We start from the raw sequence: 27,704 nt of genomic DNA, 5'->3' as shown, positions 1-27,704 counted from the left end.
ATTAATTTCAACTTCCTTCCAAAATAAGTGTTGTTAAAAAAAGTGTTCTTAAATACATGCTTTCTATTGCATACCAGTATAATTTTATCCACGTTTAATGGTACATCCATTTGCGTACACTTATAAGTGATTCGATGTATAAAGATAGGACTAAAAATGACAAACGACTGGTGCCACAAAATGCATAATTGTGCCCTTCAGTAAACCAGATATCCCTGCAAATTATAATATTGACAGCACACCCCTAAAACTAGACCCAGTGGTGAGGGACCTAGGAACACAGATAGATAATCACCTAAACTTTGACCACCAGGTAGCTACGGTAGTGAGAAAATCCTTCTGTGTAGCTCAGCTTATAAGTAAAGGCATGGCAACAAGCACAAAGGAAGTCATAGTGCCTTTGTACTGTGCCCTCATCAGGCCCATAATTGAGTACAATGTTTCCTTCTGTGTGTAATCAGAAACTTATACCAAATGGAGTGGCCCCAGAGGTTTCTCACTAAAAAAATACAAAGCATAAGACACTTGTTTTATGCAGACTGATTAAAGGCCGTATCCCTTTATTCTGTTTCATATCATTTATTGAGAGATGACTTTTGCCTAACATTTAAGGCATTCTCTGATACAGCCCTTATGAAGATGTTACATATTTACAAGAAAAAATATTTAAAGGTTACTATTCCATGGACTTGAACCTTATTTGTGACTCTAACAGAACTTGCTGAAGAGACAGATTCATATACCAAAGGCTACCTCGTCTATGGGATAAAATTCCCATCTTCATAAAACAAAGCCCATCCTTCACTCTCTTCAAAAAGAATTTGGATAAATGGATAGGGAACCTTAAATTCACTCATGGGGTACTGCCTATGTCCCTTATGAACAGAGGCAGTCTGTAAAATGACTCAGGGCTCCAACACCCAAAGATCCGCTACCCTGATACTACCCCATGCCATGTCTGCAAATCATACTGACAAACTCCCATTTGCAAACATTATACATCACTTATAATCTACCCAATCTTTCTCACTCAAACAATTCAATTTCCCTGGAGTAGTTCTCATTAGATGAATTAATCATGTTACACCTGAGATTAAACAATTATAAACAAATATGTATTACTGTTCTTTATATCCCTCCTGGTGACAATGCAGCTATACAGGAAGATACAGGAAGATATCTTACGCAGGATATCCATAACAATTCCACAAGAAAAAAATACTACAAGGTGATGTGAATGTTTATTGGTTGGACATAAACTGCAACGCCCCTACATATAGCATGAACTTACTTGGTTTCACACAACTAATTGATAGCCTCACACATTATAGCAAGATATCAGATTCCCTGTTAGAATGGATTCTAGTATCAGACCCTAGAAAATGCACCACCACAGGTGCAATGTCTGACCATCTTAGTGATCATATCCCAATCTATAAAACCAGACATCTCACACAGCCACTTAAACAGCAAGTTTAACCCAGGAATGTTCATTTTTACCCCATTATCTAAAATCCTACCATTAGATGATGCTGTAAACTAATTTAATACAACTTTCCTGAATATCCTAAGTAGCCTTGCACCTCCTAGAAGGAAGGGACTAAAAACAAATAATGCAATTTGGCTATCCAAAAAGAGTAGAATGGGTTCCGGCATTTAGTTCACTAGACATTTCCCCACAAGCTACAACCCTGAAACCATAAGCTCACAGCACTGCTTCATTGCAAAGCAGTACTGTTGAAAAGCAAACTCTTTGAGACATTAAACATTATGCAGTCACATGACACATTGCTATCATCCCCAAACGGCTACCCGACTGTTTTCTAACAGATCCAAGCAGACTATGCATGCCAGATTACTTAAAATGTCCAGGTAGAATTCTTATTAATTGTAAACAGGTGCTTGGTTATGTCTCTAAAGTACAGTGAGCTTTTTCATCCACACAACAGGCCTCACTAATATAGTACACAGATGACTCTATACTCATTTGCACATCTGACAGCACACCTCCAAAAAAATTATTCAAGAAGACTTAACAGCAATTAAACATGGCTTTATAACTCACAACTCATGCTCATCCCAAAAAACTACTACTTTTTTCTCCAAGTCCCTCTCTCTTGAAAAAAATAACTAAATTTAAAGTCCTCAGTCTTGATAATACAACCATTTAAGTCACTTCTCATAGCAGATTGTTAGAGATGATAGTGGATGATACTCATAAATTCAACCTGCATATACAAAATTGCATACAAAATACTCATAAAAAACTAGGAATAGCCAAAAACTTTCTCACCGATGCAACTAAAGCTACACTTGCGACTATTAATCTCCCCCATACTTCTTCATTGCACTCTCATCCTTACATCACAAAAATCAAAACTTGAACAATGTTATAACAAGGTTGCTAAATTTGCAGCAAATACCTCTTTCAGAACCCACCACTGTATAGTACTAAAGAAGCCAAAATTGGTTAGAACTGCCTCATCAGCTCAAATGTACACATACGCACATAGACCAGCTTATGCTGCGGTACTAAAGATCACTCTTGTCAAACCTCAAAGACATCCTAAGTCTATAAACAGCAACATCTATTCTCATGAATCTCTAAAGCACTCACCAAAAGCAACACCAAATACCACACATATGCCTACACCTAGTGGAGCCCCAAGAGCAAAGCCCATAAGGCAAGCAAACACATTATTCAGGACTCTTGTCATAGGGGACTCCATTGTACAGCACTCAGATGTCCAACTCAGCAGATTGAACAAGGAGAAGGTGATGCTTAGTTGTTTATACATGCACACAGGTCAATACACTACAGATACCAGTATGAGTCCATGTGGGTGGTAATGACCAGAGGAGTACCTCAGTGGACTTTATGAAGAGAAATATTATTCATCCCTCTGAATATGTGTCTCAGGCAGGTATGTGCCTTGCATTGATCACCATTCTACCTTCACCAAAGATGATGTTACAGTACAAACAAAAGATGATTTACTTCAATAATTAGCCTAGCTTCTGATGTCTTTTCTGGCAGGATTCAATATTTGTCAGTATGGGAGGACATTGTTAACAAACCATGTTGCTTTTCAAAGTATGGTCTATACCTGTCTCTAGGCTTCCAAATGTTGGCTAAAACTTTATCCATTCCCTCAGAGCCTTTTTTAAGTAATGCCAAATTGACAAACCTATCAACATAGCTAATAAAGCCCAAAGAAACCTAAAGGTATCACTGCTCAATACTAGCAGCTTAAACAAGAAACCCCACACCCTACAAGATCTCCTCTCTTTGGAGATTATAGACATCTGTGCCATTAGTAAGATATGGTTTAAATCTACAGAAAGTACTCTGGCAGTGCAAGGCTTCAATGCCTTCCACACATTTAGACAATCAACTCCACAGACAGGGACAAAAGTTGGAGGAGTCTCAATCTACATTTGCAACAAGTATACCTGTAGGCTGGTTAAACAGGATGACGCCCTGGAATTTATCCATGTGCAAATTACCATAAACAAAGTTCTATACCATATCTTAGGAAGGTACAAATCATCCTCTATGTCCTAAGAACCCAATAACTCATACCTAGACCTACTGAAGACACTCACCTTTAAACGCAATATCCTATTCATGGGAAACTTTACCTCTCTGTAGACACTGCCTCATACTCATAAGCACAATGATTCCTGGACTTTATTGGCACAAATACCCTTGACCAGATAGTGCACACATCCACCAGAGGTTCAAACATACTGGACCTGGTACTCACCAATATGGGAGAGTTCTGCACTCCCCACTGTAACGTCTTCATTGGTGAGGACAGACCACAAAGTTGTATTCTTCAAAATAAAAATTAACCCAGTAACTCCGCAAACTCTGTAACACTTAGGGAGTATTCCAAACCAAACTACATCCTATTAAGCAATAGTATGCCAAAATTCATTGACCCCCCTAACCCCAAGTACAGAACAACCTATATTGAATTCTTCACAGAGACATTGTACATCCATGTAAATGGCTGTATAGAGGTTGCTGTACCAACTAGAAGTAAGCCCAAAAACAAACTTTCAAAACAAACCACACTGGTGGAGTCCTAACCTTAAGTGGGTATATAACAAAAGAAAAAAAGTCATGTCTAAAATCAGGATGAGCAACTCCCATAATGACAAGAGCTCTTTAATTAAACTAACCAGGAAACTAAGAAGACTACTTAAGTCCAACAAGGCCAATTACAACCACAGGGCCTTCTGTAGCTATGTCCATAACCTGAAAGGCAACACACAGCGGTGTGCCAAACTGGTGGTCAATGGTGTCACCTTCAAACAGCAGGTCAACACAGTGGATCTGCTATATGACAAATTCAGCTGTTCAGACTTCACCAACCACTCTCCCCTTCCCCCAATGAAATATGTATTAGCATAACCCCCCACTATTAGCTGGAAGCAGGTCCTGGTGGTGTTCACTAATGCCAAAAACAAAGCCTTAGTGGCCTTGACAATATCCCGAGATGCCTCCTAAATAGCTTGAAACATGACCTATCAGGACCATTTGAGTCACTTTTCAATTATAGCCTCAATGCAAGCTTTGTGCCATGAGATTGGAGGACTGCAATGGTTATCCCACTTCACAAGGGTGGACCTTCAACTGAATCTAGAAACGAAAGAGTCATTTGTCCGACTAATCTAATATGCAAAGCCAAGGAACAAATTGTCATGGACATGATCAACAAAGGCATAGGCAACCTTCAGACACTGGGCCCAATCCAGTTTTGCTTTTTCAATTAAAGGACATGCCTAATGAACCTGGTGGAGTTCTGTGAGATGGACACCAAGGCAATGAATGAGCAGAACCCAGTGCATACTGCCTACCTGGAGCTGGCTAATGTGTTCGATACAATACCCCACTCGGGTATTGTTGTCAAACTCACCGAACTGGGTGTAAACCCCAGTGTAACTTGCTGGATTGCTAGCTGGCTCACAGACAGGAACCAGGAAGTCAGGATTGGTGAGACCATCTCCATTAAGAGACCTGTTACTAGTGGGGTATCTCAGGGCTATGTCCTGAGACCTCTCCTATTTGGCTAATGCCAAGGGCCTTTGGTTGACCAAGTTCACTGATGACTGCAGATGGGGAAGTATCTGAGATGTTGCTGACATCAACATCTTATAAGAGGTTATAACATCAACAAATGACTGGTGCTAAAGTCACAGGTTAACACTCAATTCCAAGAAAAAAAATAGAGTTCTTTTTTGGAAAACATCCATCCAGGCTAATTACTTCATTGATAAGACATCCTTAAAAGTTGACCCAGTAGTCAGGGATCTTTCAACATATGTAGACAGTAAGCTGGCCTTTGTCCATCATGTGTCAAGGATTAAGTAAGTTATGCCTCTTTGTATTATGAAGCAACAACTGGTATTGTTGATTCCAGTGCACAAAACATCTACTCCTGTGATTATCACATAATACAATAAGGCATAATGGATCAATGCCTTACTATGCTAAATGATACTTCACAAAGGAGCTTAGGTATAAATAGCTGATGTGCTACTAAATTTTCTCAAATAAACAGGGGAGAGTAATGTGGATTGTTCTTAAAATTAAGGAATTAAGGCACATAGTCACTTGAAATTCATTTTCTTTAGGAAAACAAACCAGTTGATACAGTTTTCTCCTAGTCTTCCCGCTCTGCATTTGCTGTTAGACTTACTGGCTCTTGCTTTTTCTGCTCTCTCAGGCCAATTAAAATTCAGACATCCTCCTATTCCTTTTCTTCATGCTTGTTAATTACCATTTCAAGTCCCACCGTATTTATCCTCCCTCTTTTTAATGTACAATAACTAATGTTTTTAAGATCAAAACAAGCAGGAAAAGTAAATTGCTCTGAAAAATCTGCCAAGACCAAGAAAAATAGAGCAATTCCACCAAGGCACGACTCCACTATATTCACACGAACAAAGTTTATTAGAACACACCTCCTTGTAGAAATAAAGCCATAAACGCTGTTATCACCACAAATGTGTTTTTGTCTCTTAAAGACTTCCTCAGATGAAATAGAAATGCATACCTATTACAATTCTTCCCTTAAATACCCTATACTAAATTAGTGCTATTACCTAATTGGTTCATTTTTCTTAATATAATTACATACACTTAATAAATATCCCTCCCTATAAAACCTTTAAAAAGTTTTTAAACACATACATAAATATCTACAAAAACCTTTCTCTAACCTCTTTCATTTCATATATATGTAAATATAAATACAAAAATATGAATAAAAATATATACTTATTTAATGCATACTAGAACCTTTTAAAACAATTTAAAACAATCTGTTCCCACAACAACAAAGGAGAAGGAAATTTTGTGATTGATTATAGTGGAGATGCAGTAAGAATAAGAAACATTTTAGAGGAAGAATGGACCAGATTTGGAGAAATATCTGACCTAGAAGGCATTTTTGATAACCCTTTAAGATGTACATATAGAAGGGATAGAAGTCTAAAAGCTATACCAGAAGGTAATAAAAATGGCCCTTAAGTACAAAGAGGGCAAAGTAGGGACTTTCAAATGTGGAAGATGTTCCCAATGTCCGTATATCCACATGAGGGACACCATTCTAGTCAGTAGTAGGGATAGATTGATTAGTAGTAGGGACTATGCAAATTGTGACACTAGTGGGATAGAATACATAGGGCTTTGTGATCATTGCAAAGCATTTTATGTATTTAAATCGGAAAGAAAGTTAAAAAATAGAATATACGAGCACAATTATGAAATTAGGACAAAATGTAATAAAAAGGCACTTTATAGACACATGATAAGTTGTCAAGAAGGCAAATTTAGTTTCTTTGTATTGGAAGTAATTCCAAAAGACATAAGAGGAGGTCCATGGGAGACTTCCACTGAATACAAAGAACTACTTTGGCAACTATCATTGGAAGCTACCAGATTTCCAGGTCTGAATGATGCAGTATCACTTGTCCCAGTTTTGAAGGGCTGTAAAACTATAGTGTTTCTGTAAAAATGTATTCTTTGTTAAAAAGAACAAAATGAATTGTTTTTATAATTTTTGCAATTATTGGTGGAATTATTTGCTTAAGAAATACATGTGCAGCACTTTAATTCCATCTTTGGACACAAGATGGTGCTATTGTACATAGTTTTATGTGGGAACATTGTTTTAAATTGTTTTAAAAGGTTCTAGTATGCATTAAATAAGTATATATTTTTATTCATATTTTTGTATTTATATTTACATATATATGAAATGAAAGAGGTTAGAGAAAGGTTTTTGTAGATATTTATGTATGTGTTTAAAAACTTTTTAAAGGTTTTATAGGGAGGGTTATTTATTAAGTGTATGTAATTATATTAAAAAAAATGCACTAATTGGGTAATAGCACTAATTTAGTATAGGGTATTTAAGGGAAGAATTGTAATAGGTATGCATTTCTATTTCATCTGAGGAAGTCTTTAAGAGATGAAAATGCATTTGTGGTGATAACAGCGTTTATGGTTTTATTTCTACAAGGAGGTGTGTTCTAATAAACTTTGTTCTTGTGAATATAGTGGAGTCGTGCCTTGGTGGAATTGTTCTATTTTTCTTGGTAATGTTTTTAAGATACAGAGTAACATTAATGAAGTCTTAATAAGTTTCTTTCTGGTGGAGCTATATTGCTTAAGAAGCAAGACAAATCCCTTTTAGGTTGTAAATCTGTTACTATCAAATGGAGCATTTAGCTGACACCTGGAAGGTTTGTCTAATGATATACTAAAGTATAGTTGACCATATTACGAATGCATTATAAAAATAGACTCTAAATTGGACATCTGTCTAACCACAGTATTGAGAGACTAATGGAGTGGGAAGCAGGTGTGTATGGTGTGTTAGGAATGGACAAGCAGTGTGGCTGAAGGACCTGTGTGGAGATGCTAATGTGTGGCACATGGTGCCAGAAGGTGGGTTGTGACAGAACTCAGGAAGATATAACGGGGGTGGGGTAGTAAAGATGTGCAGATGATAAGAGGAATACTTGGGTTGAGGTCACCAGAGGGAGAGCAGGGTGGAGTGGGGAGAGGCCAGACTAGGCATGGTTATATAGGGTCAGGCAGGAACCAGGTCAGGGAGAGACAGACAGCCAGTAAATAGAGAAGAGAAGGCAGGGACCTGGTCAATGGAAGAAAGGGCTTACTGTTATCTAACTGAACAGTACTTGACTGAAAATGAAAGCCCAGTTCACTGAAAAGCAATTGACTGAAAATCCATTTAACTGAAAACCCATTTGACTGAAATCCTTTTCACTGAATCACAAATCACTGAAATATTAAACATAAGAAAATACAACATAAAATAGTGTTTTTTTTTTCAGAGGGTTGTGTGAGCATGATGTGGACAAACACTGCAATATCCTCGGCTCAAAGAAGGATTTTGAACCAGGTGATGATTATTAAATGGTAGAAAAAAGGACTTGATGACTGTGGGCATTTAGTCTCTAAGTATTGCCTTATCATCAAGGATTATTCAAAATGACAAACATTTTCAATAGGATCATCCCAACAAAAAATATACTGATTCATAGGCAGAGAGACATCATTCCTTAAAGATAGCAGGAATTGGCATTGCCATTGTTTTTGGTGTAATGAGAGTCAACATACTGTTCTGCATCTAAAGATGGATGTGGTTCAGCTCTTACACGGGACTGATAGCAACAGTAAATTGTTGAAGAAAGGAGAGCTATAAATGTGTTTTCACCAACATGGCAGAATAACATGAGCCATTATCCTTGAGGAACTCTTCCAAGTAGAGCATATACACAAGATCAGACACACAGTGAATAACAGCAGAAAGACAGGCCCAATATGGAGTCCTGCAGGACACTCCAATCCAGAGTGTGAGAAGATAAGGAATTCATTTTAACATCCACCCTCTGAAAATGTCACAATTGGTAGTAAGCAAACAAGCAAATGCAATTGCTTTAACAATAGTTCAACTTTTCCAAATCTATGATTTTTCTACATTTTATAGTTATTTCTAGCAAAGAATCATTTTCCTTTTCTTTTTTTTATCCCCCATACACTGCAGGACTGAGAGTGATGGCTCCAACAGCTCCATTCAATTAATCCTATTTATTCTAATGGGAGACTTATAGCCCATTTATTTCTGCCAAGGAATCTACAACCAGCTCATCCTCTCCATGGCAACAGCTAGGTGGTAAGGCACATGTCTTTTTATTAGCCCTGTGGGGCAACCACCCCTCTCCCTCTTTGGAGCACCCCCTTCACCTGAGATGGCTCTTCCAAGCTCCACTATATACTGCCCTCTGAGGGAAGGAGTGTCTCTATTCCTCTCTGTTTACCTTGCAACTTGCATGAGATCATTAGGCTGAAGCTCTGCAGACTTAACATCCAGTACACCAAATAGGTGCCACCCATGTAGTAAGTCACTGTTGCTTCCCCAGGATGGGGAAGCCACCAAAGTTGGTCACTGACATCCTCCTCCATCAGCTGATACAGGCAACCTTGTTGCTATTTAAACTCAGGTCACCTGCAATGTAATCAGGGCTTTATCCCTCTGTGTCACAGAGTTGGCTTCCAATCACTGTGTCTTTTCAAGTACTTTCAAGTGACCATCTTGAAGGCTACAAATCACAACAATGTATTAAATAATGGATTGGATTAGTAAGGAATAAAGTGGTGTAATAATCTCCTTCAACTTACTAGACAAGCTCCTTAAAATTAGACAAAATACAGTATATACTTTTCTGACATTGCTCGACATATACTGGTTAAATTTTACTCTAGCCTTTTAATGTTTTTTTTTTTTATCATTTATTTTGTAACTGCAAGTTATGTTTTTTTTGCCAGGTCTTATGATGCCTCATCTACTGTCAATAACGATAAGCTCATTAGTATTACACCAAGTATGATTTATTTTTTTTTTTTTTTGTAGATCATGTTTGAGAACATTGGCATCTTGTATTGAAATAATTATATTATCTTATTTCTTCACTTGAGGGAAATTATTACACCATTTTATGTCATTTTATGGTACATAAGGAAAGCTGGTGGTGGAATGCAGAAGCCCAGGAAGTCATCAAAAGAAAGAAGGAGTGCAGGAAAAAGTCAGAGTTAGAAAAGAAGGACCAGACTAGCAAAGGATACTGGTTGGCTAACAAATAAGCTAAGAAAGGAGCTGCAGTAGCAGAGAGCAGGGCATCAGAGGCACTCTATCAGCTTCTGAAAAGTGACTCAGTAGGTGGCACAAAGAAACTATATCAGGTTGCAAGGCAAAGAGAGAAAGATAAAGAAGATAGTCAGACACTCTTCATAAGGGATGCCAGCAACAATGTGCTCACCAGTCCACAGGACATCAAAGGCAGATGGAAGGAGTACTTCCAGTAGTTTGTGAATGATGAAAACCCCACAGAAGCAATACTACCACAGACACAGTCTATGAGGAGAGAAGAAAATGATCCCACCCTAGAAGAAGTAAGAACAGCACTAAGGAAAATGAAGTCAGGGAAAGCAGCAGGCTCCGATGAGGTCACATTAAATACACCAGTCACCAAAACATGAAAGAAACACAAAAAACAGCCAAGGCACCAGAGCCACAGGATCTATACGATATTCACTTTATTCTGGTACCTCAGCTACTTAGCAAGTAGCTTATTTGTTAGTGTCTTAGCATGGCCAATTTTGAGTAGCAGAGGTAGTTTCAAAAAAGAACTTAATAGATTAGAATGTAGGATGATTATAAATTATAGGACATTGTTTCCAAGGTGAATTAATTTAGATAGTAATTTAACTTTATAAAGGTTTATTTATGAGGATTTTGCAGAATGTTATGTTTAAAAAATTATTTTAATACGGTTAATGTTTAGAGTAATTTTGTATTAAAATAATTGTTTAATTATTTGATTGATTGTATGTAATTGGTTAATTAATGAAGCACTTAGTGTATAAACTGGATTAGATGTTATCTTGGAATCTATTCCCAGAAGGCAAAAAGCTGTGGTACCAATATATAATGAATATTGTATAGATCCTGTGGCTTGGCTGTTTTTCATGTTTTTTCATGTCAGATGAGGTCACAGCAGATATGATAAAGATGCTGGGCGAGATAGGGGAGAAATGGCTCCTGGGGGTACTCATAGCAGAGTGGAGAGAAAGGCGGATCCCAGATGACTAGAAAATATGCATACTCATACTAGTGTACAAGATAAAAGGGGACATCCACAACTGTGGGCAGTACAGAGGCATCAAACTCCTATCACATTGCATGAAAGTTCTGAAGAGGGTGTTTGATAGAGGGATATGCAGAGTAGTAGAAAGTAAAATGAGAGTTGAGCAGTTTGGATTTGGATCAGGATGCAGCACAACAGACCTGATGTTTGCAGTGAGAGAGATAGTTGAGAAGAAGCTATAGATGAGGTAAGGGTCTATTCCAAGACTTGGTGAATGCATATGACAAGTCCTACGAAAGCTGATTTGGGCAGTACTGCGGTGGTTCAAAGTCCCAGAAGTATTGGTAGAATTAATGCAGGCTGTGTACAAGGACTCAATGACTCAAGTAAGAATGGTGTTTGGTCTCACAGAGGGGTTCCCAGTGGGAGTGGGTGTGCACCAGGGTTCACCTCTGAGCCCACTGCTGTTCATACTGGTGATGGACTACATTAGCAAACAGGTCAGAGGGGACAGATCAACAAAGTTACTGTATGCAGATGATGTTGCTTATGGAAAGACTCTGAGCAAGACCTCCAGCAAATTATAGAGCAATGGAATGCAAAACTGAAGGCACATGGGATGAAACTAAGTACAGATAAGAGAGTGGTAATGGGAGCAGATTGGGGAGATGACAAGAAGCTGAGAATTGAGATAGAAGGGAAGATAGCTGAACAGGTTAATAGCTTCAAGTATCTGGGAAGGATGGTTGAGTAGAAGGAAAGTCTGAATGAAGTGGTCAAAGCTAGAATCAGTGCGATTAAAGCCCACTGGCATAGAGTGTCCAGTGTAGTGCATGACAGAAGAATGCCAAAGAAGCTGAAAAGTAAGAGGTACAAGACAGCAGTCTGACCAGTACAATATTATGATACAGAGACCAGGGCAGTAAAAGAGAGAAATGCGGAAGCTAAAGGTGATGGAAATAAAGTGCCTAAGAAGGATGCACACTGTGAGACAGAATAAAAAATAAGGATGTAAGAGCAGAAGCCAAGGTAGCTCCATTTGAGATCAAAGAAAACAAATTATGGTGGTTTGGGCACATGTGCAGAAAAGCAGATGGCATTTTGGTGAAGATGATTTGGGACAGACTGGAAGAAGGTAAGAGGAAACAAGGGTGTCCAGCCAAGAGGTGGATGGATTGTGTGACAGAAGCTCTGCGACAGTCAGGCATGAGGGTTGAAGAAGGCAGGAGTGTGACACTGAATCAAAAGGGATGGTGACAGTTAACATGACACTCCGACCCCCTGTAGAAAATGGGAAAAAGGGGTTGACGATGATGATTTGCAATTGCCAGCATAGTTGGCTGTTCAGATCCTATTTCACATGTGCATATCTGAGTCCTAAAATCCTAATCCTAATCCTAAAAAAAAGAAATAGCACCAGTACAGAGCACTGTGGGGAAGGTAGCCAGTTAATCTTCCCACCCTGACTTGTGTTGTATTGTTTAACAATTGTTCTACCCACTGAATTAGATATGGATTGACTCAATGTTATTATTTGTCAGTTATTTCCTTTTGTGGAATAGCATTGAATATCTAATCAGGGCCAAGATACACAGTGGGTACTGGTAGCCCTTTATGAAGCCCTGCTATTATCCCTCCAAAGAATGGTACACGTTTCAAAGATATCAAATTAAATAGCATGTAATATTACATATCAAACAGAATTAGTTCTTCTGTGTTATCTCAAAGAGCTTCATTATGATGCATTCTATTATTCTACATAAAAATACTACTTAGGCTAGTAGATCTTAAATTATTTGGGCCAAAAAACAGCAAGAAAGACTCAGCCAAGCTAGAGCCTTCACTGTGTAATACCTTAAACCTCCTTTAGGGGAGGCCTATGGGATGTATGCAAATTGACTTTTTATGTATTACTTTTTCATCTTTATAGGTGCACTGAGGTCACTAAAGCCACAGGCTGTAGACACACCATGCTTCAGACTTTTTGTGACCTTGTCAATGCAGCGTAAGTGGGCTGTTTGGATTGAATGTGACCACTCTCCTTTGTGAAAGAGTATTACTACATTCTATCACTATTTATCAGACATATGTCCACACCACACACTAACATTTTGCTTAACACAGTTGATAGAGGTTTAGTCATTTTTTTTTTTTTTTTGATGTTGTAAGAGAAACTATGAGATGCACTTTCTGGTCTCATGCAAGATAGGATTTTAATTTTAGTTGTGGCAGCAGTTATCATATCTGTAATTTCATAAGTGATATTTTCCCTGATGTGCCGAGTACCCTGACACATGTCTATTCTTATTTTGAAGCTTGGCCCAAAACTTTTCTGCAGGTACATTCCCTATATCCTGAAGACTGGTGATCTCATATTTTATTGATTACTTAACACAGTTGCAATGCTTTCATTTTTTTGTTTTAATGACAAAATACCCATGAATTCCTCTCAACCTTTGAAATTAAGCCATGGCTACATTTTAAGCTACAAAAATAACATGTTCCTGTAGATTATTTAATTTAGATTTATTTCTATAATTACAGCAGTTTCTGAAAGCTGTATATGTATTCTACTTTATTGCATTTCTTATTAATTTTGCAATTCCAGAAAGGACTTTTGTTACATTTACCTATGTGTCTTACTGATATGTATTCATAAAGACAGATGTTAGCAATTATATCCTGAGTAGATTTATTTGGGTAACTAAAGATAGTATCCCAGTCTGTTTTCCTATAAACACCATTGATTGCATCATAGTTTACTTTCCACTGGTAAATTCTAGAAATGATGATTTATTTATGACAGACTTTGATTTTACTCATAGGTTAAAGGTGATGGTAACATGATCTGTTCTAATTATAGAGGGTGTAGGCATGGTGAGGAAGAGAAGGACTCCAGATATGACAGTATGATATATTTAATATTGTCATCCCTACAATGATTTTATGTACATATTCCAGGTTACTTACAGTAACAAAGTTAATTTATATTCGAACATGTATTTGAACCCCCAAAAGGATTTTATTTTCACTGATTTTATATCCTAATAGTTAGTCAGGAAATATTGTTCTTTCTAGCGGACGTACACACAGTAAAGTATATGAGATAAATATTGTATTTAATACCACAGATATTAATCATTGTTTGAAAATTTTCTAGTTCTGATTTTTCTTGGATTCTGGCTTTTAGTTGTTTCATTTACAAATATTGAGACATTACCACCATCCTATAAGATCTGTACCAGTAAAACAAAGTACACCCTGGAATTTATGATATGCATTTTAGGTATTTAAACCTACTTTTAGTAATGACACATATATCAGCAGTCTCCAAAGCAGCATAAAGCTTCTAAATCAGCAGTTTTATTGTTGAGGCTCCTGGAATTTAGCAAGCACACATTTATCTCCACTTTTTGAATATTTTATGCTTTTTATAATCAATCACTGTAATTTTCTAAAGTGTAGTACTACATTGCTACCTCTGGATTATTTCTGTTTCTGGATAACTATTATTTATGTTATTCCCAACAGATGAATTATCACTAGTCTTGTGAGCTCTCTTTTGAATGAATGCATTTTATGATAATTCTTTGCATATACATCTACTAAACTGATTTATTCAAAATATTCTTGATGGGACTATAATTGGATAATGTAGTTTAAAAAGAGAAAGATAAAGACGTGGCTGTCAAAATGCAACTAGTTTATAATGGGTCGATGATTAAAAATGGTGTAGTAGGATTGCTAGATGATAAAGAGTATTTAGGCACTGCATGGAAAATATAAATGAACATGACACAAGAAAAGGCAGACTAGCTAACTTGTACTTCAGTATTTTCCTTTCAGAGAACAGTATCAGGAAACAGATGTAAAGGTAATATTGCTGTCCTAGAAACCAATGCTACATGAGGGAATACATCTTCATCTGTTGATTCATCAACACTCAGTTTGCTGATATTCAAATTGCTGACAATGCAAATTGTACTTCCTTTACAGAATTACAGGAATGAAGCGACTAATGTACAATAATAGGTGGTATTGGGGACAAAGATTGCAGACTCTGCTTTTAATATACATTTTTGTTACATCTGAAGTTGGGAAACTGAGTGAAAGTGAATTGCTGCTGATGACAAAATGATTTACATTTATTCCATTTTAGATCAGTAGATAAATAGCCTTACATATTAGGTAATCAATTTGAAACAGGGTACGAGGCAAGAACTGAAAATAAATGCCGCATAGTGTGACATGAAACATTCCATATTTTACAGAATTATTTGGCTTTAAAAAAATAAACATTTGCAGATTCAAGTGTTAAAAAGTTATGCAATAAAGTTCCTTTTTAAACAATTGAAATTTAAAATGTAATAATGCTTAAATTAATCAATGCATATTTTCTCCAGGTAGTGAAAAAGAGCTATAGATATAAACTCTGTGTAACCTTAAAATATATTCCAAACTGTTATATGGGAGATGTAAAATTCAGAATAACCAAAGCTTGCAAATAATTGTTTCATTTATAAAAAAAAATCATATATGTGCATATATGTGCAGTTCTATTAAAACATTTTTTTAGTACTAATATTTAAATGTAAATAAATGAAAAGTATGCTGAAAGTAAGCTATCAGAAAGTATAAGAGGAAAACAGATTGAATGGAAGTGGCATGACTGAAACTTATGCTTCCTTAAGACTCATATATGAAGAAAATGGATAGTATTTTGTTCATATAAAACTGATTTGAAGTTAAAGGCTGAAAAGGTTAGGAGTATCAGAAGAAGAAGTACATTTTAGAGAACAAGTAGTTAATAGACACATTTTGTAGGAGGTCTTTCACTCTGACAACATTGAAGGAATTCAAGCTAACATAAGACTAGTGTAAAAGTATTGGTTTGGTTAATGGAACACAAAGGGCTGCTAGATAAAGACTAGCCATACAATTTAGAATTAGGTAGAAGTCTTAGTAGGTGCATAGGGCTAAATGGTTCTTATATGCAAAACAAACTTAATAACTGCCATAAAGCATAATTCACATTGAGCATATGATATCTTAAAATGTAAGCAAAGGCATCTTCTGAAAATTACCAGCTTGTGTGTCTGCATTCTTCCTTTTGCATGACATGACCCCCAGCACTTACTTTTTTCATAGTTATGTTGGAAAATTTACAAGAACCAAGATGATAGTTTTAAAACAAATCAATGTGTTACTTCACTGCTGATTTGTGCACCACATTTTTAACCTATTATTTTAATTAATCTTGACAGAGTAATTAACAATTTGGGAATCCAGTTGGGAAATCTAAAACTTTTCCGACAATTGTGGTGAAAGCAGTTATCTATGTTGGCACTTGATGAAGAGATTAACTGTATCACAATTTTTCCCTTATTATGAAAAATGCAAAAATAATTAAAATACCATTGCAAAGCACTTAGCAAAATTTGAGCAGAGTGGCAATAGAGATGTACATATAAATGCAATAAATTACATGACCTACCTTCTTGCTAATGCTTAAGACACGGTTATCCACACGATCAAAGATGCTGAAATCAGAGATGAGATCCTTTTTAGACTTTCTCCTGTGTTCAGTTGTTGAAGAAGATATCTTGTTCTCTGATAAGGCCATGCCAATACAGTTAGACGTATTTGTTTCAGAATGGAATGACAGCTGATGAAGGCATGTATCTGACATCTTTCCATGAGTAGCTTTCTTGACTGACTTATGCATTTGTGTCTCATCAGATAGTTGTCTCTTTGGGGTACACTTCAAGTTCCTGCCATTTTCTGTATCAATAGACTGTTTCATTGCCCAGAAGTTAAAAATATCATTACCAAGCAATACTCTTCCACTACTGACAATATCTTTTGTGGCTGTTGTATGTTGGACAGATGTTGGTCCTTTTCTGTTGTTAGATATTGTCTTGTTTTCCTGTTTTTCTTGAATACTTCTTTGAAACACTTGATTGACATCTTTATAGGACTCTGAGGTTTCTTGTTCTTGGTTACTTTTGCATGACACATCTTTGGGTCTCAAGTCCAGTTCTTTACTATATGTTGACTCATTTAAACCAGGCTGTTTAGATTTTGTCTCTTTATAAACTACAAAATTGACCTGTTTTGTTGTGCATTTGAAGTTGTTGTTAGAACTGTCATCTTTTAAGTAAGCATTTAGAATCTTTACTTTTGGTTTTACATGATTACTCTTGTTGTTATGATCATAACCCATTTTCTCATATTTTTAAAAAGTAGATCTCATAACAGGAGGCTAAAATAAAGCACTAGGAAGAGAAAGAAAGAAAGATGTGAAAAAGATAAAACAGTTTGTTGACTTGCAGTCCCATGTAGTTTAAAATGTCAGTGTCAGTTTAGACTAATTGCTAATTTATTTAGTTTCTCTTTAAAATATAAAAACTGAGTCAGTAATGAGTCTTGTTTCAGTTTCATCTAGAAAGTATTTGATATAATTTTAACATGAGTAACAGTTAATCAGCTAAAAGAGATTACAGAATAGTTAATAAATGACAGTTAGCTAACTCAAAGAGATAACAGGTACATTGATTACCAAAATTTGTGAGACATTATTCCCTGAAAAAAAGAAAAGGAAACACTACTTAGAGAAATATCTTCTTCGGGAAGAAAGAACATTGCAAAGTTTTGTGTCCTGTGTCTACACACATTCAGGCCATCATGGTGCAGCAGTTAGCATTGTCACTTCACAGAAAGAGTTTTTTTTTGGTTCGATTCTCAGCTGGGGTGCCTTCTGTTGAAATCTACATGTCCTCCCTGTGTTCACGTAGGTTTCCTCCAGGTGCTCCAGTTTCCTCACACCTTCCAAACACATGCATCTGGAGCATTTCTTCCCATCATCTGCTGAAAAAGGGCTTTGTCCCAATCAGACTTTACTGGTAAATAAATGTTGTATAAATAAATCTAGTACTATATAACCATCAGCAAGACTGGAACCTCTTGGAGAAAGAAGCAATTTTGTTAGACATGGTCTTAGATATGTTTACATTCGGTGGGAGGCACAATGATAAGTCATACTTTGTATATATATTGCAGAACACTATTTTTTCAGAGAAAAATCACAATTGGAAAAGTATGATGCATACAAATATTCATGGTTTTAATAGTGAATTTTAATCTTTGTTTTTTACTATTATTGTTATATCCAGATATTCTGCATTATATTATGAATAAGTGCAGAAGGATTTTCAGTCTTGCCCACAAGGTGATTTTATTTGGGATCCATTTAGTTTCATTTTGGGACACTGTAGTCAAGTATGTTATGGCTTAAAAAAAGAAACAAGACAGTGCCCACATTTTCTGAGTCCTGCAAAGAACATTTGTGTCTACATATGCAAAAGTAACAAAGCTATGGGTTTGTTTTGTGTAGACTAAAGTAAGTTCATACCAGCTTTTCTTTCTTATAATTTACTCCAAATACATATCTGTAAGACTTCACATTGGGGAAAAATAACAGGAAGACATATTGCCTCCTGCCATATGTCAATGCTACACATTTACTAGAGAATCAACTTTTATGAAGAAAAGAAGCTTGACCTAAGTTTTAAAGCAGACTTTTTCTTAATGTAAAACAAAAGGCCGCAGTTAATGTTTTCTAAAGAAACAACAATTCTGAAAGTTGAATGACAGCATACTGAGTATGAAGGACTGTCTTAGAATGCTGGTATCTTTAAATATATTTGGAAACTTACTACTACATTTTCCATCTGCAATTTACTATTGGCCAGAAATCATCAAAATGTGCTAAACAATTCTATATCTATTGCCATGGAGATGATTGAGTGAATATTTTACTCTTGGGTGTTTGGAAAGTCATTTTAATCTGAAAAGTGGCAATTATTAAAGCCGTGACATTTGTTTTAAAGGGTATGCTGCAGTCGAATGTGGCAGATTTTGGAGAACAACTAGTTAATCAAATTAGACCTGCTGACCTGTGTTTCGGTGGAAACATTTTGTGTATCAGGAAGAACCCCCCCAGCATTCTATGTGGAGGAGACTCCCTACATAATATCTAAATGTAACTTACTCTGAGGTTATAGTACTTTATGATAGTATATTTCTGTGCATGTGTGTGTGTGTGTGTGTGTGTGTGTGTGTGTGTGTATGTTGTATATTTTTGGAAATGGAATAAATCTGCTTTCACACATTTGATGAATTATGTTTTGTCAAATCACGCAGTAATGAATTATTATGCTTCTATGTTTAAGAAAAGGATGTTTGTATAGATCACATTAGGGAACATTCTCCACTATGTGTACAGACTATATAATGTACGCAGGATCATATAATCAAGTTTCAGAAACAGTATAGCATGTTTATATTAAGGCCTGATCTTATTAACATTGCCACTGTTGTATATCACTACAAAGTTGTGATTTTTATTACATGTTGAAACTGTAAAAAATTTAGCCTTCATCTGAAACATAGTATATGTGATATTTCATGAATCACTAGTAAGAAAACTAGTTATAAGTTACTGCTCAGTAAGTTAGTTATGGGTTGTCTGCATGCATATGGACATTATGGGCCTGATTACAAATGACTTGCTCTCAGTCTAATTGATTTACTCTGGTGTAAGTCTATGCTGATTCTGAAATACTCTCTGCTCTTGGTGTAAGGGATGTATGTCAGTATATTACACTGGAGTGAGTCACTTACATTGAGAACAGATCATTTGGAATCTGATCTCCAGTGTAAGCCTTTTTATAAATAGACTTTACACAGAAGTACGTCACTTACACTGAGATCAAGTCTTTCGGAATCTGACTTGATGTAATGACTGAAAAAATATAGTCTTAGTGAAGTGAGCTTTGATTTTACTGATCAAAACAGGAAATGTTACAGCCTACTTCAGTGGGAAGTTAAAAAATGAAAATTCTTGAATATCTTGTATTCTTGAAATGTACAGATTACACAGATGTTGCATAGCATAAGGGAAATATGGGAGCAGGCTCCACTAAGTGGGGGTTTGGGGTGGCAGCTCCCATGAAACAGGAACAGGGGTTAGGAGGGTGGCCTAATGGTTAAGGTGTTTGCCTTACAAGCACAAGGTGCAGGGTTTGAATCTCACAAGAAATAATTGGCTAGGCTTAAAGTGGCTCACAAGGGCAATTAGCTTAGTACAAACCTATGAACATTGAACCAGTATTTTTTTTTTTAATTTGCATGAAGTAGGATGATTTTATGCTGCACGTTAGTCTATGGGGATCCATTTCAGTGCCTAGTTTATTTATCATGCTTTTATTAAAAACATGGATTAGTAAGCTATGTTGTTGAATTATGGCCTGCATTTATAAGGGAGCCTAATTATTTTTCCTGATTTTATAGTGACACACATCTGCTGGCAAGCTTGTGAACAAGTGTCAAGTCATCACCAGGAAGGTCTGAAAGTTTTGTTATTTTTTGCAGTATAACTTAACCATTACATTTATTTACATTTTAATATATTTGTCCATTATTATACATTTGGCTCTCAAATTGTTTATGTAGGTAAGGGCTGCAACTGTAGGGTTTAACACGACCCAACTGTATCTTCTCATTCTTTGAAATGGTTTGAAAAGCCGATTTTTTACCACTCTGACTCAGTCTAATGAAGAATCAGACTTGTTCATTTATAGATAACACTTCACAAGTTTTGTTAGTGTGGGGAATGCAGCATTTAAGCAGTATGCAGAATACCTTAATGAGAATATCAAATAATAAAATGGACTAGAGTAATCAAGAAATCCAGTTGTGGATTTATTACTATGCAAGCAAAATGAAAGACTGAACATTTGACTTTAATCAAAGGAAATGATGCAAATTCTATACTATATGATATATTTTATTTGTAACACGACAAGAATTTTTTTCAAGTTATCTTTTGTGTAGTAGAGAAACACTATAGTCAAAATAACATGTTTTTGTGATATCATGAGTGAAAAATCAAACACACGCATATCTATCTATCTATCTATCTATCTATCTATCTATCTATCTATCTATCTATCTATCCATCCATCTATCTATCTATCTTTCTATTTATCACTATAATCAAGATGGCAGGTATAATACAAACATATCTGGAACTGGGCATCGATATGCTTATCTCTATAGCTGGTGTGTCACCAACAGCGTTTCTGTACTTTTGCTACATCAACAAATCTACTAAAATTCTTTGAAACAAACCATGTTTATACTGTTTAATAAAAGGTAAATTAAAAGTTTACACACTGTACATTAGCCTTTTCTAAATTCAAATCTGTACTTAGTTTAAGAAAAATCAATAAATAGAAAAGAAGACAATCATAGGCTACATTTCCCATTCACAACAATTTAGAATAAATTATTTTACTCAATGTACATACAAAATTCACTCACTCAAAAACACAACTCTCTTCGCCTAAATCATCATTGTAGAAGTGAAATTATTTCTTGTAAGAATAAAAACATAACTGTAAAATGACAGAAATTAAAAGAACACTCACCATTACTAGTCAATCAGAAAGCACCTGGTTCTAATAATTTAAATTAGCTAAAATTAAATAAACTCATAACTTAACTGTAGAAGTAATAAATCATAACATAATATTCATTAAACTAGTAAATATATATCAAATAAATGAACTTTTGCTGCAAAAAAGATCAATTGAAGTTTACATTAGAACTAAACTAATATGCCACCCTTGAGACAGTCCATTGATAAAATCCCATGCAAACCGACTAAAGGCCCATTTAGAAGAACTGGAAAACAGTACTCTCACATACCAAAAATGGAGAAATGCAATATGTAGGGTTTTATTTGTGTCATTTGCAAATATTCTGAACTACAAGATTAAGAAACTCAGTTTGTGATGTGTAAGTATATATATATATATATATATATATATATATATATATATACTTACACATCACAAACTGAGTTTCTTAATCTTGTAGTTCAGAATATTTGCAAATGACAATATATATATATATATATATATATATATATATATATATATGTGTGTGTGTGTGTGTCTACCTGATAACACCGACACTCCAAAATACCGATGATGAAATAACCGACACGACAAAACCGAAAGTTCAAAAACAGGAAACTTCACATGCCCGACAAACCACAATCCCGACAATCAACAAAACAAATACCTTTCCCGAAAAACACACACACAACACAAGCACACCAAAAACCTACACTAAACCTTACATACACAACTATCTATGCACTAACCTTAACCCAAACCCTAACCCTAAGGTCCATCACTATCGCACACTTACCTTACCCGCACCCTAACCCTAACTCACTTAACCCACCCCTAAATCTAAAGTCTGTTACTATCGCACACTTACCTGCCCCGCACCCCTACCCTAACGTCCATCACTATCACGCACTTACCTTACCCACACTCTGACCCTAACGTCCATCCCTATTGCACACTTACCTTAACATGTTGGTGTTCTCAGCGTCAGGATTCTCAACTTTCGGTCTTCTCCATTGTAGATCTTCTGGTGTCGGTGTTCTTGTTGTCAGTGTTGTGGGCTTTCAGCGTTTTCAGGTAGACCTATATATTTATATATATATATATATATATATATATATATATATATATATATATATATATATCTATATAAAGTTTACACACCCTTGTTAAAATGCCAGGTTTTTGTGATATAAAAAAGTGAGACCACAATAAATCATTTCAAAACTTTTCCCACCTTTAATGTGACCTATAACCTGTACAATTCAATTGAAAAACAAATCTGTTAGGGGAAAAAATATAAAAAATAAAAAACATACAATACACGGGTTGCATAAGTGTGCACACCCTTATACTAATACTTTGTTGTGTGTGCACACCCTTAAACTAATACTTTGTTGGAGCACCTTTTGATTTAATTACAGCACTCAGTCTTCTTGGGTAGGAGTCTATCAGCATGCCACATCTTGACTTGACAATATTTACCCACTCTTCCTTGCAAAAGTGCTCCAAATCTGTCAGATTGTGATGGCATCTGTTGTGCACAGCCCTCTTCAGGTCACCCCACAGATTTTATATTGGATTTAGGTCTGGGCTGTGGCTGGGCCATTCCAAAACTTTACTTTTCTTCTGGTGAAGCCATTCTTTTGTTGATTTGGATGTATGCTTGGGGTCATTGTTGTGTTGAAAGGCAAAATTCTCCTTCATCTTTATCTTTCTAGCAGATGCCTGAAGGTTTTGGGCAAAAAGTGACTGGTATTTGGAACTGTTCATAATTCCCTCCACCTTGACTAAAGCACCAGTTTCAGATGAAGAAAAGCAACCCCGAAGCATGATACTGCCACCACCATTCTTCACTATGGGGATAGTGTTTTTTTGGTGATGCGAAGTGTTGTTTTTGCGGAAAACGTACCTTTTGGAATTGTGGCCAAAAAGTTCAATCTTGGTCTCATCAAACCATAACACATTTTCCCACATGCTTTTGGTATACTTGATGTACTGTTTTGCAAATTTTAGCCGGGCCTGGATGTTTTTCTGTGTAAGAAAAGGCTTCCATCTTGCAACCCTACCCCATAGTCCAGACATATGGAGAGTATGGGAGATTGTTGTCACATGTATTACATAACCAGTACTTGCCAGAAATTCCTGCAGCTCTTTCAGTGTTGCTGTAGGTCTCTTGGCAGCCTCCCTAACCAGTTTTTGTGTTGTCTTTTCATCAATTTTAGAGGAATGTCCAGCTCTTTGCAATGTCACTGTTGTCCCATATTTTCTCCACATTTTGATGACTGTCTTTGCTGTGTTCCATGGTATATCCAATGTTGCGGAAATTTTTTTTTACCCTTCTCCTGACTGATGCCTTTCAACAATGAGATGCCTTTGATGCTTTGTAAGCTCTCTGTGAATCATGGCTTTTGCTATATCAGGCAACTGAGTAAATGTCAGGAAAATCCTACTAGGACAGCGGAACTTTATTTGGGGTGAATCAGAGTCTCTTTAATTGATGGCAGGTGTGTACCCAAGAAGACTGAATGCTGTAATTAAATCAAAAGGTGCTTCAACAAAGTATTAGTTTAAGGGTGTGCACACACAACAAAGTATTAGATTAAGGGTGTGCACACTTATGCAACCAGCATATTGCACATTTTTTATTTTTTATATTTTTTCCCCTAACAGATTTGTTTGTTTTTCAATTGAATTGTACAGGTTATAGGTCACATTACAGGTGGGAAAAGTTTTTAAATGATTTATTGTGGTCTCACTTTTTAATATCACAAAAATATGGCATTTTAACAGGAGTGTGTAAACTTTTTATATCCCCTGTATGTATATATATATATATATATATATATGGGTCTACTTCTTTTAAACGAAAGTATGTTTAAACAAATCTGACTTACCCAAACTGATTCCACTGAAATGGCTTTAAAATGAATGCTTGGACTGCCGAATTCCTTTCCTTTTGAAAAGAACCACTTGGCCACCATGGTGAACTGTGCCATCTCTTCCATTTAGTATGATCTCAGAGTGGGTATATTTAAATAGGGGGGTGTGGGAGGTGGGGGGCATAGCCTCCCCATTTTGGTGGGCTTACTTTTTCTTTGTTTTGGTTCATTATCATGGTGACCAAGTGGTACTTTTTACAGGGAAAGGAATTCGGCTGTCTGTGTGTTCGTTCTAAAGCCGTATCAGTGGAATCAGCTCAGGTAAGTCAGATTTATTTAAACGTACTTTCATTTAAATGAAGTAGATCCATATATATATAGACTCTGTGTATGAAGACAGTCAGATATATTTACTTAATCCTGAGGTAAGCAGAAAAATAAATATGCGAAAAGAAAGAGCATTTTCTCATTCCTGTATAATCTTTTACATAGGCTATCTGATGATGTTCTACTATTTTTGATGACCCCAAACATTCCCAGAGGTCTTCAGTCTTTTGGCTTTTCCCAGTTAGAGGTTGCCACAGCGGATCACTGGTCTCCTCTTGATTGGCAGTGGATTTTTACGGTGTTGAGTTGCCAGCCCAGCACCCAACCTTCACAGAAGTCACAGACACACTCATGTACCTACCTGCATGCCTTTAAAGTTCATTCAACAATGGGGAAGACATGCAAACTCCACACAGAAGGCACTCCAGCTGAGAATCGAACGGGAGAATCACTTGCTGTGATGCAACAATGCTAACCACTGCACCATTGCAGCCAAGTACCAAACATTCCCAGAGGTATTTGGCTGCAATGGTGCAGTGCAGCTAAGTACCAAACATTCCCAGCGGTATTTGTCTCTAAATGCCCTATACACCTGAAAAGGGTCTCCTCTTAAATATCTGCATGAGACACTGTATAATTTCAGAAATTTTAGTCTTTTGTTATAACTTAAGTTTTCATATCCATGGATGCCCTTGGTCTGTTTCCTCTGCACTCTTTCCAATTTGCTATGCTTGTTTTCTTATAAGGTTTCCATACTTTTATTCCATAATCTAATTTGGGGTCTAATGTAACTTACAAATATTGATTTCATCATTTCTGATTTCCTAGACATTATAAATATTTTTATGCAACTGATAGTTCTATAACTATCATTAACTAATTGGTTGATATGATTAGAGAAACTCAAAGCTGGATCTGCCTATGCACCCAGGTCCTTATAAATTAGGTTCCTAGATTAGTAGTAGGCTAACTGCCCTTGTGGGCCATTTTAAGCCTAGCCAATTAACCCACATGAGAATCAAACCCTGCACCTTGTGTCTATAAGGCACATATCTTGACCATTATGCCAATCTCCCTCTGTCACCTTTTAGTCTATGTCACCCAAAATTCATATTTTTTAATGTATTTATCAGCATATTATTCTTCTGTGCTCTATTCATCAATTTAGTCTTTATTTTGCAGACATGCCTTGTAATTTATCCAGAAATAACATTCTCCATTATTTTTCGACAACAAGACCGTAAATGTATAGGTCTATATATCTCTGGGTTTATCCTGTTCCCCTTTCCCATAAGATAGGTTTAGCAAGTGCACTTCTCCTATCTTGAGGAGTTTCTCCATACTTAAATGACCTAGTGAATAATGCATATAATAGTCCTGCAAATTCATGCTGAAATATTCCCAAATCATAATTACTAATTGTTGTATCAGATTACCTAATTGCGCTTTTAACAGTAAATATCACATTAATAATTGATACTTTTTATCTCTGCAACACTTGGGACTGTAGATGGTACTCTGGTTGTTTTTCTTTCTGGGTGATTTCTGTGTGGAATCTGTACTATTCCTGTAGCAATGCAGTTTTCTCCAAGGTATCTCGTTTTCTTTAGCATGCCAAATTAATGTTACTATGAAACTGGTAAAACTCTTAATTATGTGTGTGTGTGTGTGTGTGTCTGTGTGTGTGTGTGTGTGTGTGTGTGTGTGTGTGTGTATGTGTGCATCCCACAATGGACTGACACCTTTTCCTGAAACATTTATCTGCCTTGTGATCATTGATTACATGATAGTTTTTGGCTTTACATGACCCTTCATAGAATAAAGTTAGTTACAAATATGAATGAATGACTTGTGCTTCACTGAAAGAAGTGTTACATTAATCTATTTATTTTAATGAACAATTGATATTACATATATATCAGTTATTCTCCTTTCCCCCTTTCTAGAGACTTACATTAATTTCTAGGGGAACATGACATTTTAAAGTTTCTTGACAGTTTTTAAGTGGTGGTATTTGCAGTGTGATACAATGGATTGAATTAAGCCGGGCACTTGAGATACATCTGAGTGGGTGCATATGCTTTTCAAAGAAAACTGGATCAGACGTCTGTCTTACAGAGCAGACAGAAGACAGCTTCTAGAAACCTCTAAGATACAGAATGTAATGGCAACATTTGAAGCCCTTATGAATACTTCAAGTTTTCTAGCACAATGATTTTTCTTGTAAGCTATTGTTATACATTTTCAAGTTATTTCAGGTGGATTGTTCAAAGGCTAAGAAATGCACTGTATTTAGGAATGGGTGAGATGAGTGACATATAAAGTGGTATAATGCAGTCCGTGCAGTTACTAGACATGTCCCTTTGGAATTACATGAGCTGCAGACTAGGTTTTTCTGACTTTGGAAGATACATACTGGTTTAGACTGTTGTTTACTATTTCCCCAAGATCTTTAATGGCTTTATTGTTTTTGAGTTGATCATTTATTTATTGACATTCAATTTGACATTATTACTACTACACCAGATTTGTTTTTATTTTGCAGACAATTTTGGAAAAATAATATTGAACTGCACAGTTGGTTACCACAGCACCTACACAAAATAAGACAGTTACATTACAAGATAATGACAAACTGAATGACACTGGAGGAGTGATTCTTAGTAAGGGAAACCATTTATATTTAGTCCAAGCACACGTTGACTGCCACAAAAGATAGATGTACTCAGGCTGAAAAGGTACTACTTCCAGCTCTGTATGGTTTTGAGAAGTTTCTTCTCTATATATGTATCACTTTTTTGTATGTGTATAAATAGAATGCATGTACAAC

General features: G+C 36.1%; 1 protein-coding gene across 1 annotated transcript in view; it reads right to left on the bottom strand.

Moving 5' to 3' along the window:
• The window catches only part of LOC122795761 (kyphoscoliosis peptidase-like), a 395,881-nt gene that overhangs the window by 292,566 nt on the left and 75,611 nt on the right, over positions 1–27,704 (bottom strand). The window contains exon 2 of the mRNA XM_044064081.1: positions 16,682–17,462. Coding sequence (XP_043920016.1) covers positions 16,682–17,410 — 729 coding nt within the window. The 5' untranslated portion in view covers positions 17,411–17,462. The remainder of the gene's footprint in view (positions 1–16,681; positions 17,463–27,704) is intronic.

Source organism: Protopterus annectens, chromosome 2.part2 (genome assembly GCF_019279795.1).
Source record: "Protopterus annectens isolate FY-2018-M chromosome 2.part2, PAN1.0, whole genome shotgun sequence".
Taxonomy (NCBI): domain Eukaryota; kingdom Metazoa; phylum Chordata; order Ceratodontiformes; family Protopteridae; genus Protopterus; species Protopterus annectens.
The sequence above is the reverse complement of the archived record's forward strand: the minus strand, read 5'-3'. Positions and strand labels throughout refer to the sequence as shown.